Raw genomic sequence first — 19,024 nt, forward strand, 5'->3', positions numbered from 1 at the left:
TGGGCGGTATTCTGTGTGTTTTGGGCGGGAGCAGGCGGTCACACAATATACCTGTGGGTCCTGGTAATCCCGCGCACTGCCGCAAGACTGCCTTCACATTTCCTGCACATACACACAGCGTCTCTTGTTCTGACCAGGGGAAGCAGGTTCCCAGTGGAGTCACATGAATTTGTCACGTCACGAGTCTGCTCCGTTCCCGCTTCCCCTGGGCGGGCCGAGAGGAGTGCGAGCAATGCAGAGAGAAGTAGCAGTCCCTGAGGAAGTTTGCGAGCGGTGCCAAGAGCACTGCAGTTCAGGTAAAGGGGTTGGGGAGGGATGTATGAACGAGTATGCGTGATTGAGGGAATGAATATCTGAATGATTAGTATGTGTGAATGAGGGAATGAATGAGTATCTGTGATACTCTGAAAAACACATCTTATAATCAGACCTCAAATAGCAGCGTTGCAGGGGACCTGGATCCTCCCCTCTGGCAGTCGGTGATGGAGCACCGGAAGGTCATGTCACACCGTCATAGATCCCCCGGCAGAAGAGGATGTCTGCGTGCATCCTGCGGACGTCCACCGGCTGCCAGACAGGAGGATCTAGGTCCCCTGCGGCGTGTGTATAATTCTATACTTATTATATATAGGGATAGCCAGGATAAAAGCCTACCTATGAGCTTATAACATACTCTTAGCAGCCACCCAGGACTTAGAACAGAGAGATTTCAACATACCTTAAAAGAAGATGGCAGCATACAACTCATGCGGCAAAAATCCTTCATGCTGTTTAGAACAGCAGAATAAAAAGTATCAAGGCACCTGGATAACAGTGCTTTCTATCTTGCAGCGGCTCCATGGTGCATAAGCTCCTGCTGCCACATGGACATTAGAGAAAATATGTTTTGCCTCATACAAGTCAATGGTAAGACCACACCTTAAATATGCAGTGCAAGTCTGGGAACCTGTTCTTAAAGTAGTTCTTCTAAGGATATCCACACCAAATGACTATACATATAAGAAGTTTTCCATAAGAAGCCCTATCTGTCTATGTTTTGTGTACGTAAACTAACCACAAAAAAGGAAATGAGAAAAGAAGAACAATGTGTGGCAGAAATCTAATTTAATACACTTTGTTATAAAATACACAATATTTAATCAGAGGCTCCTTCCCCAACATACTATGGGTGGGTTACCATGTCTAAGTATTGAAAATGAATAGCCAACCATTCAGCATAATCTGCAGATCTTCGGTATATCCATAAAATAGAAATGTCACCATTATACTTTTATGATTAATAAATTAAATGAATGTATTTTAGATGTTTGGTTATTTTACAACCAAGCGTACATGCAGAACAGACATGGGTTATCTACAGGGTTTATTCTGTAAGATGAGAGGATATTCTGCATTTACTGAGGGTGTGTAACATTACACACAAGTAATTGACATACATGTCCAGACTTGGATAACCAAAGTATTTATTTGTGGCTAGGGGACAAAATGGTTTCTAAAAGGTACATGTCCACAGTAAGACAGTACTGCTCCCCTGTCCATTACGTTGTACAGAGACCCTCAAGAATATCCCATTGTTTCCTTTCCAGAGCTTGTACGAAAGTCTGTATCCTTTTTTCCCTCTCTGCTTTGCACTGCTGCAGTAGTTTCTGGGAAAGTAGCTTGTTATTTCCACCAGTGTGCTCCTCACTCCACAGTTTCTCTTGAACCCAGGCTTGGTCGCGCTCCAACTCATGTCGCGCTTGCTCCTGCACCTGAATTTCCTTGGCTTTCTGAAAAAACATGAACCGTGGAGGAAAAGTTTTATACAAGCAGAAGAAAATAAATGTATGTGGAACAAAATCAGTCTAAAACTGGTAAGTAGAGAGATGCAATGTCATATTACTGCTTGCAATTACTAGCCTAAAGTTCATGTAGAATGCCGGCTGTTGTCATGATCTGCTGATGAAAACCAGAAAGGCTATTGTGCACTATTTTCAAATGTATTATTTAAATCTCCTACTCATAATGCTGAGTACCGTTACAGCCACGTTTGCCAATACGTTGTTTAATGATATAGGAAAGTCACACAACAGAGCTTGTCATTCAATATTAACAGCACAAAAATATTAATAGCAAACAGTATAGTAAAGGACATAAGGATGCCATAGTTAATGTTAACTTTAAAGCTCAAGACATTTTCATTAAGGTTTTTCAGACAACCATACACTACAGCTAGACTTGCCAGCAACAGAAGGAGATTTGTCAATGCACAAAGGGTTTAGCTACAACCAAAATAAGAGTTTAAATTAGCTTGCACTGTGGCACTTGAACCGGGGAACATGATTTTAATTACAAAAGACTGCTGTAGCAGGCCCAAATCATCAGCATGAGATACAAATACGGTGGAAAAATATTTTTTTTTTGCATATTTGTCACACTTAAATGTTTCAGATCCAACTAATTTTAATATTAGGCAAGATAATACAAGTAAACACAAAAATGCACTTTTCAAATTATGATTTCACATATAGAAGCCTGGTCCTAAGTGAAACAAGCAATTGCCCCCTTAGTTACTAAATCAATCAATTAGCCAAACTGTTCATAATTGGGTTCCATTTCAATAGACATACCCAGAGATGATTACCATAAAGAAAAGATGCTATTAATTACACAATGAAAACAATACTGTACTGTAAGAAGTATAACAAAAAAAAAAACACAACAATAAGAAATAATAAAAAGCAATACCATTGACAAGAGAGCCGTAAAATGGAGAACCCCCAAGGTTTCGGCGGAATACTTTCATCGAGGGTGATTACTGCCAGCCCTGTTGAATCTTATCAACCTGTCTTGCAAAGTGAACTAGGCTAAAAGGTCCCCAAAAGCAGCACATGATGCCACGATCTAATGAAACAGATGTCAATGACTTAATGCTTTACATACTGTTAGATGACAAACAAAGGCTCCGGGACTCCAGCAAACTATAGTGAGAGTCATTACCTAGAAATGGAGAAATAGTGGTGAACCATCCCAGGAGTGGGGGGGGCCTACCTCCAAGAGCACATCGGCAACTCATCCAGGAGGTCACACACAAAAAAAACACAACAACCCCAGACTAACATGTAAAGAGCTGTGGGCCCCACTTGCCTCAGTTAAGGTCAGTGTTCATGGTATCACAGAAGCCATGGTATCCATGGGAGAGTTGCAAGGTGAAAACCATTGCTGAACAAAATGAATACAAAGGCTTGCCTCAAATTTACCAAAAAAACATCTTGATGACAACCATGACTTTTGGGATTATATTCTGTGGACTGATGAGTCAAAAGTGGAACATAACATAGCATTCCACAATAAGAACATCATACCAACGATCAAACATAGTGGTGGTCATGTGATGGTCTGGAGCTGCTTTGCCACTTCAGGACCTGGGTAAATTGCCATAATTGATGGAACCATGAATTCCATGAGAATGTCTGGCCATCAGTTTATGACCTAAAGCTCAAGCACAGTTGGGTTATGCAGGAGGACAATGATCTGAAGTAGACAAGCAAGTCCACCTCTGGACGGCTCAAAATGACAGAAAAGTATTTGAAGTGGCCTAGTCAAAGTCCTGTCCTGAATCCGATTGAGATCATCTGGCATGCAATTCATTCTCGAAAAATGAAAAACTGAATTAAAATAATTCTGCCAAGAATTGCAGGCCAAAAATCCTACACAATGATGTAAAACACTCATTGCTAGTTTTCGCAAACGTTTGATTGCAGTTGTTGCCGCCAAGGTTGGCACAACTAGTAATTTAGTTTAGGGGCAATTACTTTTTAGCAAGGGCAATACATAAGTTCTGATTAACTCTACCTTCATTAATTGAAATTTAAACGCTGCATTTTGTGTTTACGCATGTTGTCTTTGTCATACTAAAATTAGTTGGATGATCTGAAACATGAAACTGTGACAAATAAGCGAAATCCACAAAGGGGGCAAGTACCATGTGGTGTTAAACCAAATCTAAAAATATATCACAAATGTTTGTCTACTTTAACAGATATTTAATAAGAAACCAAAACACAAAGTCAAAACCTACAATAGTGATAGCCCAACATACAATGCAACACTTCCCAAGACTAACCTGCAACCAAAAGGCCCAACATAACCCAGCACACCACAGATTGCCCCATCCATGCACGATGGTGGGTAGAGAGAGACTGAACTAAGATTTTGCATTTAACAGGCATATTGAATTGCTTGTGAGATCACTGGAGGTGTGCCCTCGGTAACATCAAAAGATACATGCGATACAGGAGGAGTTCAACTGGCAAAAACATTGACAACAATACTTGTTATGTAACCCACATACCATCTAGAGTGGCAACAGCAAACCATGAATGAGAGATAAATAAAGCACACAAGACACAAATTATTACATAGTTGTTAGTTTTTATATAGGTTGCTTCCCGGTTGGAGAGTTTTGTTTTGTTACTATGCATAAAATAATTGCAGCTGTAGAATCAGGTACAAATCACTCAAATTTGGCATTGTGTATTAAGCTTTTAATCACTTACAGCCATTGGGCATACTAATATGTCCCCAAATCTTCGCACTGGGGGAAGTGACAGCATGTCCAGTGATAAATGTTGCTGCAAACTTTCGTGTACACAGCGATCAACGGGTAATAGGTTGTTACTGGCTGCCTGAAGACTTAGGCAGACAAGAAATATCCAATTAAAGTCATTTACATGCATATGGTCGCTGTTAAAATGAATCATATGCATGAACAAGGTCAGATAAGAAAAGCAACATTTGTATGTATAAATTACAAGTCTTGTATAGTAATTAAAATCATTTTCTCAAGTCTTAAGGTGCGACTATGTGATTTATAAATAATCGGTCCCTAGGGATGCAATGGCATTGACCTTTTCAATATTTCTATAATTGCATCTGAGTTTTGTTTGTGAAAAACACTTTACTGCCCCCAAGTAGCCCTAACAATGTAAAATGCATATTGAAGTGCTTTGTAAATACTTTAATAGACATTATTTAGCTGTCCAAAACAGAAAGTTCTACTTATCAAGAGCTTCTTTTCCCTGGTGACACTACTGATAGGGGCTTTTGAACTTGAGTCCTGTCCTATCAGTAGTGTCACCTGGAATGGCAGGGAAAAATGCATTCACCTTTAAGAACAGCTCCAGCCTGCCATAATTTCCATGGCCTGGTTCTCATCCCAGTTTTGGATGCTTGAAGCAGCCAATCACTGGCAGAAAAGCATTCCACTCCTATTGACATCTCATTATGCCCCTGGAACTATGATGCAAGCCAGCATTGGATGCCTGTGTGTGTGCCGGATAGTAAGTGACGTATTCAGGGATGGGGGAGCTGTCAGATACATGGGGGGATTCTACTAAATCCCTTTCTTCATTTGCAAGGTGGAAGAAGTGTTCATTTAAATGGGACACTGTTATAAGCATTAAAGTACATATAGTAACATAGTCCTTTTCCATGTCAGTCGTCCCCCAGTGTTTTCCCATTTAATACATATTCCCAGCCTGGATTTTTCTTCCCCATGTGCATAACCTTACATTTATCTGTGTTGAACCTCATCTGCCACATCCCAGCCCAAGCCTCCAACCTATCCAGATCCATTTGTAATCGTGCACTGTCCTCTATTGTGTTAACCGCGTTACAGAGCTTAGTATCGTCTGCAAAGATTGATACTTTACTATACAATCCCTCTACAAGGTCATTAATAAATATATTAAAAAGAATAGGACCCAAAACTGACCCCTGTGGTACCCCACTAGTAACAGTCACCCACTCAGAGAATGTACCATTAATAACCACCCTCTGTTTCCTATCACTGAGCCAGTTACTTACCCACATACACACATTCTCCCCCAGCCCAAGCATTCTCATTTTATGTACCAGCCTTTTATGTGGCACCGTATCAAAAGCTTTGGAAAAATCAAGATATATGACATCTAGCGATTCACCCCGATCCAGTCTTGAGCTCATATTTAATATATTAGCTTTTTCCTGATCCCCGTCTATAACTTCTCCCTCAATACTTTTTAAGGGGCCAACGCTTTCATTTTTAACCTTTTTACATAGTTAAAGAACATTTTGGGGTTTGTTTTACTCTCTTTGGCAATGAGTCTGTCTCCACTTTTGCTGCTTTTATCTGATTTTTACATATTTTATTTTTTTCCCCCAATAACTTTTTAGTGCTTCCTCACTGCCTTCCTGTTTTAGTAGCTTAAATGCCTTTTTTGCCATTTATTTCCCCTTTACGTTTTTATTTATCCACATTGGTTTTCTCTTGTTCCCGACTCTTTTATATATATGAAGGTTGGAGTGTACCTTAAAGTATCTATACGTACAATTACTAAACTGCTCCAATGCAACTCTTTTACTCTTTGCAATGTTTATTCACTAAGCACTGTTTAAAATCTGATGCAATTACAAAGTTTATCCTCCCACATTAACTATACGTGAAAAAGAATAATCCCAGAAGAAAGTATCCGGTTTGGAAAAACCCTGGTTATTAAGGTGTGATGATTTATTGTTCTCATTTATTGTCTAGTAAAAAAAAAAATACGGTGTTAGATAAGCAACATACAGTTTGCCTTATTTGCATGTCCTCGACGATCATTTTTAACCTGCAAAGCTTTACAGATTTCAGAGACACAACATTATACCTTTAGATGTGGATTTGTTGACATGTATCTTGCTGTTTTCTGTATCATCCCACAGCAAACATTTTCATATGAATACAGAAGAAAAAAACCCCCACCTGGATGGCAGCGTGGTTATACTGGTATCTCAGGACTGCCTCACATAAGTTCCAGAAGGAATATTCTGGCCACAGGACAGACTGGAAGACCAAACAGGAATGCGATGTCTAGATCAAGAGAGACAGTGGAATGGGAAATAGGCATATGGAATGACTGTTGTTGGAGACAAGAAAAAAAATAAATAAATAAAAAATAAATAAAAAAAAAGCTTGCCTGCCAGAGAAGGAAGTCACTGAGTCGGACCTCCCCTGAGGTACGGATAAGAAGGTCTGGATCAGGAGAACTTGAGGTGTAGAGACAGCGGTCCAGGAGAGACTCTGACACATCACTGGAGAAAACACAAATAAAATGGTATTCAAAATATAATTTAATGGGGAAATTATTTAGTGAGAGATTGGGGGGAAAAAAAATGTTCTGTCAAGAAGAAAGGGGGGTGTACTCACTAATTTAGACTAAACTTTAAGTAGTTTAACATTTCAACACTATGACTTCACTATACCTTATTAAGGGTAAACCCCAGTGGGCTTCTCATGGAACAAAGCCTGAGTTGGCCCTGCATAATACATAATTCTATAAAAGGAAGCAACTTTAATTTAAACCAAGAATGCAATGTACAGGGAACTTTATGCGAGTTCCAGCATCATAATTCAGTGATATCAGGAGGTTGAAGTATTTAATTACCCTATAAAACCTCATCAGGCGAGTGAGAAAAAGTTGGCAGACGATAAAGCTAAAACATATATAAACCATGGGGAAACAGTACTTAGAATCCATTTTGTATACACAAAACATTCAGGTATTTGTTGGGGATACCTTGGATCCAGCAGTCCCTCTTTAACTCCCCAGGCAGCCTCTCTCACTGCATTTGTGACCTCATGTCGGGATGTGTAGGCAAAGCAAACATTAAGAAAACACCTGTTAACAGATAATGGGTAGCATACAACTTTCAAATTTCCACGCATGTGGTTCCATATTTAATGCTGGTGCTTAGCATTGAAGGGTAAAAGGTACACAAGATTGATTGAATCATACACAAATATCCTATATTAAAAGGAATAGTAAAACTTCATGACTTGTGCTATAAAATATTATCCTTCTGTTATGGTTGCTATTGGTACTATGGAGGAGCTAAAACTGATTCGTACAGAAGCAGTGCAGTCTGATTTTTTTAATACAGTCAGTATTACAATCTACCTCTCTTAACCCCTTCAGTCCTGGCGGGTTTCGCAAAGCCAAAGGACCAAAATATTGTGCCTTATTCATTCCTTGAACGACTGTGACGGCGAGCGCAGTTACACATGATCAGTCGGCAAGAAGCCAGTGATCCTGGCTTCTGCCAACAGGGGAAAATCCATGCTGTCAATAGGCAACCTGATCTGTGTACAACCAAGTCAGGATTTACCCGTACGTCCTAATGGGCTTTTTGTCACGTGTTTTAAGATCATACAGGTATGCCCTAAGAGGACAAACGGTTAATTGTAACAGTAACAAAGTTAAATTGAAGGAGCAGTAAGCATGTCTCAACTGTAGCTTCAAGAATCAGTTTCAAACATAAGAATGTTAAGCACAACAAACTAGCGTGGAGACCTAAATTATTTTTAACCAGTTATAGACTGGAGTGAACAATCCTATTAAGGATCATGGTTCCATGCTTTTACACAATCTTACGCACTTACGTGGAGTAGGCTCTGGTTTCCATCATTGCTTGTGCAATCAATTTCTGAATGTCCAATGGAAGCATACTCAAGTCTCCTAGAACTCGAATACGTACACCATGTTTCTGTAGCTTTTCTCTGTATAGAAAACATTGATAGTATAACTATTATAAGGTGTAGGTACAATAACATATAGTTGGCATTTAAAGGTTTCTATTCTTCAAATAATCAAACTGCATGCACATTTGACTAATCACTAAAATATTCACCTAATTGCAGACTTAACTACTTGACTTCACTCTGACAGTTATAAATTGAAAGAAAACTCAAAATATAAATCCCGTAAACGTTACAATTAAAATACTTCATTAAGTTTTTAACAGGGGAGGAAAACATTTTTAATATGTGATTACAACTTGCACAAATTTGCCAAAATCTATAGTGAAGTTCTAGTGAATGTCATAATAATAATAAATAATAATAACAATAGCGTCATAATAAGCCATAGCTGGTTTCAGTCGATTACCAAACCACTAGGGCGCAATTAATTGTGAGCGACTGACTTCCTTACTTCTCTTCCAGTAGTCGGGTAAACTTCTGGCGGGCAAGTTCCATCAGACCTGCTACCTCTTCCTCTGAACGTTTAAAATTTTCAATACTGAAGGCATAGACAGTCACCTCAGAAATACCCAGATTCAGACACCAACGTAAGGTCTGTAGAATAGAAAGATTATAAACGTCTAAGCCAACTCCATCACAACATGAAGCAAAATCAATCTGTGAACTGCTTCAACCTCTGCGAGCTTTTCAAAGCCCTGTGAGTGGCCCTCCTGCCTCTCTACGTGACACTTTTGGGCATAGCGACGATTTCCATCCATGATGAAAGCAACATGTTTTGGCATTGGGCCAGCCTAGAAAGAAATAAAATAGGTCAATAAAATTACTGCTATAGTAAATTGACTAATTACATAACTGCTGTATGGCCACAATATTATGTAGTAAATATTAGCTGTAACATTACAGATGTCTAACCTTTAGCACATTTGCACACAGGCGCTCAATCATGGACAGCTCCTTATCACGTATCCACGACATGATTTGTCACACCTGAAAAACAAAAGAGCCATACAGTGTCCATCACCCAAAATTTAAAGACTCAAATTGACACCTCTAGTCAGGCATTTTGATATTGTTGTAATCTTGTATTAATTAAGCATTAACAGATTCAGAAGTAGTTGCTTTAGTACTTACCTTTGGTTAGATTTACAATATCAAAAAAATGTATTTAAAACAATTTTCACAGAACAAAAAAAACACACACATTTTAGTCTTCATCTGAGTAGTGCATACATAAAAACAAAAAATAGATAAATGCTACCTCATACTCAATTTTCTCCATTAGGAAGTACAATTAGGTGAAACATTTTCAGATATGAAGTTGTTCTCTTCTGCTAAGTGGTCTACATCACCATAGCAACCATATATGTACACCAACATTGCTTTTATAATTACTATTCTAAAGATCAACCCCAATATCAAATATGTTATTAAAAAAAGCTGCTGTGTATCAAGTAAAAGGAATCAACCATATTTAAAAAAAGGGATGGTAGCATTTATAACTGTTTCAGAATGACAGGACAGGTTGAGAAGCCCAGTCAATTTGCATCCGTATCTCCAAAACAAACTTTCTACCAACCTCCAAAAACATTAAGCGCTTGGAAAGTCGGTTGGCGTCAATACCAATGCCAATATTATTTTGCAGTGCCCTTGCTACCCACTTTATGGTGATTCTTTCCTCTGAATCAATTATTTCATATGCTGGAGACGACACACTTCCGCATTCACAGGCAGCAGTCGCCGCGCGATGACAGTATCCGTCTTCCACATATGACACTATTAGCAACGTCACCAACCAGTTGTTAAACGCAAAAGAAAACACTACGAGAAATTCGTAAGCCAATAGGAGGGGTGACCATGGTGAAACCTTTGGCGCTCATTTCGTCTAATCTTAGCCTCCAACAAAATGTCGTGTTCTGTTTTTGTATAAGACATTCGTTCACTGAGTATTTATCACTACGTGGCTACAATTGGTATATATGACTTTACTTCGGGAGGTAAAACGAGATTAACGATAACTTTATTTGATAAATTATATTTGGCTGGTGCTGCGTATATAATAAAGTTTACATCTAACATTTGGGTAATAGATTCACCTGTGGATGCGATATCTATGTATGTGTCTGTGTGTGTGTATATATATATATATATATATATATATATATATATATATATATATATATATATATATATATATATATATATATATATATATATATATATATATATATATATATATATATGCGTGTGTGTTGTGTTTGTATATATTTTTATTTAATGTATTTCTAAATGATCTCTCAGGCTGCATTGAGAGCCATGTCACAGTTTTTGCTGATGACACAAAATTAGGCAGGTTAATTCAGACTAATCTTGATGTTTTTTCTTTGCAGGAGGATTTAGACAGAGATGGGGACTGGGCGCGCAAGTGGCAGATGAGGTTGAACATAGATAAATGCAATGTTATGCATTATGGTAAAAATAATAAAAATGCAACCTATACTATTGATGGAATATCCTTGGGGGAAACTACCAATGAGAAGGATTTAGGAATAATGGTAGACAACAATCTTGACAGCAGTACACAATGTCAGCAAGCAGCTGCAAGGGCCAAAAAGGTCTTGGCGTACATAAAACAAGGTGTTGATTCATGGGAGGAGGATATCATCTTGCCTCTTTACTGGTCAGTGGTAAGACCTCACCTTGAATATGCTGTGCAATTCTGGGCACCGGTCCTTAAAAGGACATTATGGAACTAGAAAAAGTGCAAAGGAGGGCTACAAAGTTCATTAGGGGATTGGAAGATACTAGTTATGAAGAGTGACTAAAAAAGTTAAAATTATATACACTGGAAAACTGGCATCTAAGAGGGGATATGATAACCTTATATAAATATATGCAGGGCCAATATAAAGACGACAAAGGAAGGGATTCTTTACAGTAAGGACAATAAAGGCATGCCTTCAAAAGGGGCCTGGATATTTTTTTTAGAAAGGTATGACATACAGGGCTATAAATAGAATTCATATTTTAGAGCTTCTTGAGTCAATAAGGAATTTCCCTCCAGATGGCAGAATTCGAAGTAGCTTAATAATGCTTTGTTTGGATCAAGGGTAGGAAGGTTAGGTAGAAAAGTTGAACTTCATGGACTTTTTGATGGAGTTCTTTTTTCAACCTTATGTAGCTATGTAACATACAATGGAACAGAGAAACACACAAAGTCCTCCTTCAGGTCAAGCAAGGGGAATACACAAACAATACAATAGGATTATCCCCCTAGGACCTCCTGTGGAGTCATAGTCTGGGGAACATGAAACATGCCACTCCGGGTCCCTCCAAGGGAGCTTCATTTGATAGCTCAGGGTCCCCACTGTCTCTATTCCAAATATGGCTTTAATTGGGCGTTGGGGCCCTGAGCGACACCTCTTTAACCCCTTAAGAACCGGGCTCATTTTTCGTTTTGTACCCTGTGGGACCGAGGCTGTTTTGACACTTTTGTGGTGCTTGTGTTCAGCTGTAATTTTCTCTTCACCCATTTAGTGTACCCACATAAGTTATATATTGTTTTTTTCAGGACAAGATGGGCTTTCTTCAGATACCATTATTTTGATCGTATCATCTTATTTACTATAAAAAAAATAAAAAAAAACATGGTAAAAAATTGAAAAAAAACACATTTTATGACTTTTATTTGAAAAATCTTTTAATCACCTAAAAAAGCAAGTAAAAAAACTAGCTAAATAGATTCTACTACTTGTCCTGAGTTTAGAAATACCCAATGTTTTTATGTTTTTTTGCTGTTTTTTGTAAGTTATAGGGCAATAAGTACAAGCAGCGTTTTATGATTTCCAAATCTTTTTTTAACAAATCTGGTCAGTCTGCCTCCATCTCCTCTTTGGAACATCTTTGAAGCCGGTTAACTCAATTTAACCCATTCAAACCATATATTTTTGAAAACTAGACACCCCAGGGTATTCCAAATGCTGTTATTTTAACCCTTTCCATGCACCAATTATAGAACTACACTTTGTCAAACTTTGTAATAGTAATTTTTTTTATTTTTTTTCCACACAAATTGTACTTTAGTTATAGATATACAGGTCCTGGTATATGTCACTGTCAAACAACACCCCAATGTGTGTTCAGGAACATCTCCTGAGTACAGCGATACCCCACATGCATGGGTTTGTCAGATTGTTTGGCTGGTAAAAGGCTACTTTTGGGGCATGCGTAATTCAGGTGGTCATTTGGTCATTCTGCCTCCATCTCCTCTTTGGAATATCTTTGAAGCCGGTTAACTCAATTTAACCCATTTAAACCATATATTTTTGAAAACTAGACACCTCAGGGTATTCCAAATGCTGTTATTTTAACCCTTTCCATGCACCAATTATACAACTACACTTTGTCAAACTTTGTAATAGTAATTTTTTTTTATTTTGTTTTCACACAAATTGTACTTTAGTTATAGATATACAGGTCCTGGTATATGCCACTGTCAAACAACACCCCAATGTGTGTTCAGGAACATCTCCTGAGTGCAGTGATACCCGACATGCATGGATTTGTCGTGTTGTTTGAGATTTAAAATGCCACATTTGGGAAGTGCGCTTTTTTTGTCCATTTTGGAAAGTCTGTACCTATGCCCTATCTTTGAGCTCGGCCACTCCAATTTACCCCATCAGCCATTTTTTTTTATATTAGACACCCCTTGGGTATTTGAAGTGCTTTTATTTTAACTCTTTGTTGAGATTTTTGAGAAATTTTAGCACTTGCTCAAAATAATAAACTTTATTTTTTTATTTTATTTTTTTAATACTTTTTAAAAAAAATTTATATTTTTTTTACACATTTTGCTGGTACTGGATGGTTCATCTAGTGACATCACTGCATAATTATTTTTAAATGTTAGAACTTTTATTTTTTTCCTTTTTTTTCCATTTTTTTCCATTTTTTTTTTTTTTTTGAATATTTTACTAATCACATTGTGATTAGAAAGCTGGGCTCCATTGACTTGCATGGTTGAATGCAGTACCTGTATTCAACCTGCAAGTGGAGCCAGAGTTCTCTAGACCATCTAGCGAACTTTAAAAACTTGTTTGTTTCTGTTACAGGGCGGCCGCCATCTTGCTGATGGCGAAGAACACCGGCAGCTGCGGCTGTGACCGCTCTCCGGAGCGGTCACAGCCCACCCAGAGGTAAGTGTTTGGTGTCGCTGGATGCCTCCTGATCGAGGCATTCCAGCGACACCATTTAAGTTTAGGAGGCGATCGTTGATCGCCTCCTAAACGCTTTTAAAACGGGCGTCCGCCGCCATACAATGTATGGCGGCTGTTGACGCCTCGGGGAGGGGCCAGACATGGCCCCCGATGCCGATCTCGGCCTTGCTGAATGCCTCGACATCGAGGCATTACAGTAACGCCGTTTAAGCGAAGAAAGTGATCGTTGATCACTTTCTAAGCTTATTTAACTTTTTGACGGTCCTAAACCGGCAAAGGTCGCAAAGGGGTTAAAGATTTACTGAGTGCAGATGGGAAAAGCACCCAGCGAGGAGTTCCAGGGTGATTGAATCAATTTCCCTGGGTGTAAAGATATACAATTCCACCACAAGCCAGGTGTCACCCGAATAAATCAGGACCCTCTGTTGACTGTTCAAACTGCACAATGATCCGTTGCAGGTGGTCCGCTCGGGTCCAGTGGGTTGTGTTAAAGTTCTGATCTGCTCGGGAGCCCCAGAGTCTCTATCCCTTTCCCGGTCAGGGGTGTGTGGAAGTCTGGTTAGGGCAGACCAGACTGGATTTTCTGGTCACCCTGTGCCCCTGATAAACGCATGATGATTTAGACATAAGAGGGGACTGGGCAGGCAGGCAACGTTTAGTTGTATACTGAGAATAACACTTTTGCTCCAGCAAAGAGGGACTGACTCAGTGTGGGTGGTCCAGTGCAGTTCCTCAGCAGCAAACATGTAAAGCCAATCAGAGGCATAGCTGCTATCTGCCAACCATAGACAGTGCTACTTGACTAGGAGTTGTGAGTGACACTTACTTTACTGTGTCACTCACTAACCCGTTATAACCACTGACGCAATATCCGGCGATGTCACAAAGACATATGCAGATAGGCACACTGGCAGAGCTCATTCAGGACACCACGTTGTCGCGGCATTAAGGTGCCCTGGACAGTGCCCCAAAATGCTGGACTGTCTGGGGAGCCGGGGCACATGGTCACCCCAGTAGTGGGTGTCTACTGCCCCGGGAGCCACTCATTAGGGGGGTGCCTGGTGGCAGTCAATGTGTATGCATGTGTGGGTGTATTTACATGGGAATATCTCTGTAGGAATCCACATAGTTGTGCCTATTTAGTATATATGTGGGTTTTTTTGTATGTGCATTATGCCTTTGAATGATGTATCAGTCTAGCAACACAAACACAGATACATGTAAATTTCATGACATGAAAAAGATTTATTTTTATACTGCCTTATGTGATGGATCCGTGGTTGTGCATGGACAGTCTGTTAGCTGAGTAATTTGAGTAAACTTGCTTTACATGATGTCCCCCTTGCTTTGTATATTTGATAATTATTCCAGAGGGGGGCCCTAATAACTGCGTTACCCCAGGGTCTCAACAGACCTTGATCCGAGATCCGCCCCAGTCAAAACATATTGCTGACCAGTATACATAAAGGTGCTACCCTGTGGTGTGAAATATATACCTGGAAACTTCACATGGTAGGCTACCCAATCTTCTGATGGATTTGGCATTAGGAAAGGGAGTGTTTAAGGTCTAGCCAATAAACCATAAAATAAGCTGGGTGGTAGTGAGCGTTACTAAACACCATTCACCATTCAACATCCCATTTAGCTCTAATAGGGACAATCTTCTGTCCTCACTCACAGATCAGAGCTAATCTGTGACATGAATATATAAAAAATAAAGAAAATTTGTATAAAGCTCTCTAATCCTCTCTCTCACTATATATAATATACACACACACACGCAGATATGAGACAATGGCTTCAAAATAATTGAATAAGGATTTATTGATAATTCACAAGTATCACAAACTGTATTTGCATTTATGCACAATGGACTAGTTCCCTGAGCTCAGCATTAGCTGGATATTTGTACACAACCTGAGTACATACATAAACTGAAAATCCCTGAGGTAGATTTCATACGTTTGTATAGTTAAAGTATCCCCCCCACCCGATCCAGACTAATACTGTGTGGTTTGAGCCCATCTGAAATGAATAACTATATTTATATGTATCCAATGAAGGCATCCACCTGTAGGTCAGTGTAAGCTGCCCGATAACCCCAGCATTCCTCGTCATGCATAAAAGGTGACCAAATCAACCACTGTTTTCAGGACACATCCAATATGGTAACGTTGTACCTCACAGCTTATGTACAGTTCAACCTACAGTATATCTGATATAAAAGCACACAAAAAGTAATCAGAAACTCAGTTATACATCTTACATACTGCAGAGAAACACTTTACATATGCTGCTCAACATAACAGTAACAAAGGTATGTTTTCCTGGAAAGAAAATGGCAAATGTGGTCACTTTGGTGCATCACAAATTCAGAACATGTATAATACTGATTCCATTTACTCTTTGCCTGTCAAACTAGGGAAGCTTTAAGAGGGGGCACTTAATAAACTCGAACCTGCAGATACCTCCACAGAATGTATTTTTTGTGTGTCCCCTGCTAAGCATGGACAACACATAGTAAACATGGTGCCAACAAATCAAGAAGTTGGTGGAGTTTTTCCACAACCCAAGAAAATATGGAAAATATAGATATTGTAGAATATCCCGAGGCACTGAAGATGAACGAAAGGTGGTAGAAGAGTTTAGCATAATCAGGAAATATACAGCAGTGTACACGACAGGGTCTGCTTTAACAACTGGTCACTTTCTATCCTCTGAAATTGAGTGCTATGCTGCTCCAGAACAGGAATAGTTAATCCAAAATATGAATCACATTTTGCCATCATCTTCCTTAGTGTGTCATATTAGTTACGAATATAATTTGTTCACAGTACTTACATCAGGTAACCTGGGACTGGTATGAGACCTATCAAAAAATATAATATAACCATAAAATCATAAAGAACCAGGTTATATTATATTTATATTTATACAGATGATACAGGCAGGTTGTTTTTAATTTGATTGTCTAAAGCTGCTAAGACAGTGATTATGACAGATATTAGATTCATACTAAATATGGTCCATTCTCTAGTTATATGAATTGTTCTGGAAGAGCAGTTCAGAGGCCTTAATAATTAGCATATTCCCCACCTAATTGAGAGACCTCAATTCAAGGTTCGAGATGTGGCCTGGGTGGGATTAATTAATTTAATGCAATACAATACATATAATTTTTATTTCTTCACATATAACTTCCACTAGATACCCGATGCAATCAAGTTTGGGAAAAGAGAATATAAAGGGGAATGATTAACATCATACATAAAATAAAATATAAAATATAAAAAAATAAAAATAAAATAATCAGACTTTTACAAAAATGCAAGACGGCAAATAAAAGAAATATAGATTAAAATATATAAAAATAGAAAGGATCTTAAGTAAGGGAGAGCGCTCAGAAAATTATATAAAAAGGTTAATTGGGGATTTAGAAGCAGAAACTAGAGGCAAAAATCATAAGCAGAGTTCATTCTTTCATAACACAGGATAATATGCATGTGTAGGAAGCAAGGCAATGTAAAAATGATATTATATGTAATGTACCAAATCAGTAATTGTACAATAATGACCAGGCATTAACAGTATTGGCATAGTATCTGGAGAAGATGTGGTACGTATGGACGAAAGCATTTTGCAACATGATTTAATCTTGTTTTATGCCAAAAGACGATTTAATATGTTGCAGACTGAGCTGTCACGCATAGCAGAAGAGTGACTTCACTCGTACCGAAACATTTGTCATTTTCACTTGCTACTGAGAGTCACATGTATCAATGAGGCAAACCCTGTATGCATCACTGATGACTAAAATGGTATCACTGACTCTTTAATCACAGGGGTGCAATTAGATTATTTTTAGTGATTTATGTGCACATATGCATCTTACATATTGCCAGTTGGATTGCTACATGTAAGAATCAACAACACATATATCCCTAATTAATGTTGTATTTTGAATTGTTACATTGTTTAGGGAAATCAACTATATTTCAGATGTTTTTTTTTTGTTTTTTTTTTGCATTTTACATTAATCTCTGTCCCCTGCAACTCAGAATGCTGGAGATGTACCTGGCAGGTGGGCTAACCAAATGCCCTCTTATGTTGAAATAAATATCCTTAATGTCATGCACCTCTTGAAAAACAGGTTTGAATGACTTACAACACAGCACCAAATAAGCGTAGCTATTCAGCAACAAGATGCCAGGTGGTTGCTGGTTGTATTATTGGACATAAAAAGTGCTAAGTGCAGTAAAGTAAAAAACACAGCTATAACTGGATATGCATTACAAAAGCTATCCTAAAAGAAAGGACTTGCTTGTCAGCAGGGAAGGAGTGCAGGGTGGTGACAAGCTAAAAATTCCTCCACTGCTATTTTCTGTTATGCATACATTGAGGACCCTGATATCCAGTGAGTGAGCAAGGATCAATGAGTAAAAGCTGGGGGCAGGCTCTGCTCCAGTTCAGCCCATACCACACTATGGCCAGCTTGCCCATCTACCTACCTAAAAGAAAACTGCTGAACCATTAATATAAATGTTAATGTAACATATAGGCAGTTTAGGCAATTTACAAGTAAATATTCTATGTCCACTTATATTAATTTCGTAGTATTGTTCAGACACTGGTCTAAGTACATGCCAACACTGAAAATGCCTGGCCATATGTGACATGAGAGCATTGACCCTGTATTATAGATATAGTGATATACGAGACATATAAATAATAGTCTCTCTCTTTCTCCATATGTGCAGAAGGAGAGATAATTATGTGTATATATTTATAAATGTGAAGATATAGGCACCAATATGTAGCAAATTACGAAGGGACTGTAAGCCAATATGAAAGTCACAATTGATTATAAAACCTGTCAACCATTTTATGGTGTCTTTCTTGGACCAATATTTATGCTATGCCCATACAACATCTACGAATACTACAGCTTTTGTAAGTAAGTAACATTTAAGAGAATAAAGTCCTTGGAGTCTTAAGTTGTTAATTGAAGTAGGAAACACATAATTACAATGATTTTCAATGTGCAATGTAAATAAACCCCTAATATTACATTCCAGTACAACAGCATGTTATATTATTACTGAGATTTTGCTTTTTCACATACATATAGGGACACTGCGCTATGTTGCGTAGAGTTATCAAGTATACTTTTCCAGGACTGCATAAGGCCAGTTAGAGATATCCTCGACAATAGTGATCTGCTGCTCTGAAAATGCCTTAGAACCTGCACCAATCTCAACATAAACAAATGGAA

General features: G+C 38.5%; 1 protein-coding gene and 1 long non-coding RNA gene across 3 annotated transcripts in view; both read right to left on the minus strand.

The window, feature by feature from the left end:
- Positions 1 to 13,351, minus strand: part of LOC128472584 (uncharacterized) — a 52,572-nt gene extending 39,221 nt beyond the window's left edge. Inside the window, exon 1 of the long non-coding RNA XR_008346181.1 lies at positions 12,436 to 13,351. This is a non-coding gene — a long non-coding RNA (uncharacterized LOC128472584). The remainder of the gene's footprint in view (positions 1 to 12,435) is intronic.
- Positions 1,088 to 10,312, minus strand: DHDDS (dehydrodolichyl diphosphate synthase subunit). 2 transcript variants are annotated; one of them, XM_053454485.1, is made up of 9 exons: positions 10,198 to 10,312; positions 9,452 to 9,526; positions 9,214 to 9,330; positions 8,991 to 9,133; positions 8,441 to 8,557; positions 7,578 to 7,679; positions 6,978 to 7,092; positions 6,764 to 6,871; positions 1,088 to 1,769 (listed from the first exon to the last, which is right to left on the minus strand). In XM_053454485.1, the coding sequence occupies exons 2-9, from the start codon at positions 9,512 to 9,514 to the stop codon at positions 1,539 to 1,541; spliced, it is 996 nt and encodes a 331-aa protein (XP_053310460.1). In that variant the 5' UTR covers positions 9,515 to 9,526; positions 10,198 to 10,312; the 3' UTR covers positions 1,088 to 1,538. The 2 variants fall into 2 exon arrangements, with proteins under 2 accessions (XP_053310460.1, XP_053310461.1); XM_053454486.1 differs by lacking the exon at positions 10,198 to 10,312 and adding an exon at positions 10,116 to 10,166.
- Positions 13,352 to 19,024: the final 5,673 nt, after the last annotated feature.

The sequence above is a fragment of the Spea bombifrons genome, chromosome 2 (genome assembly GCF_027358695.1).
Source record: "Spea bombifrons isolate aSpeBom1 chromosome 2, aSpeBom1.2.pri, whole genome shotgun sequence".
Taxonomy (NCBI): Eukaryota; Metazoa; Chordata; class Amphibia; order Anura; family Pelobatidae; genus Spea; species Spea bombifrons.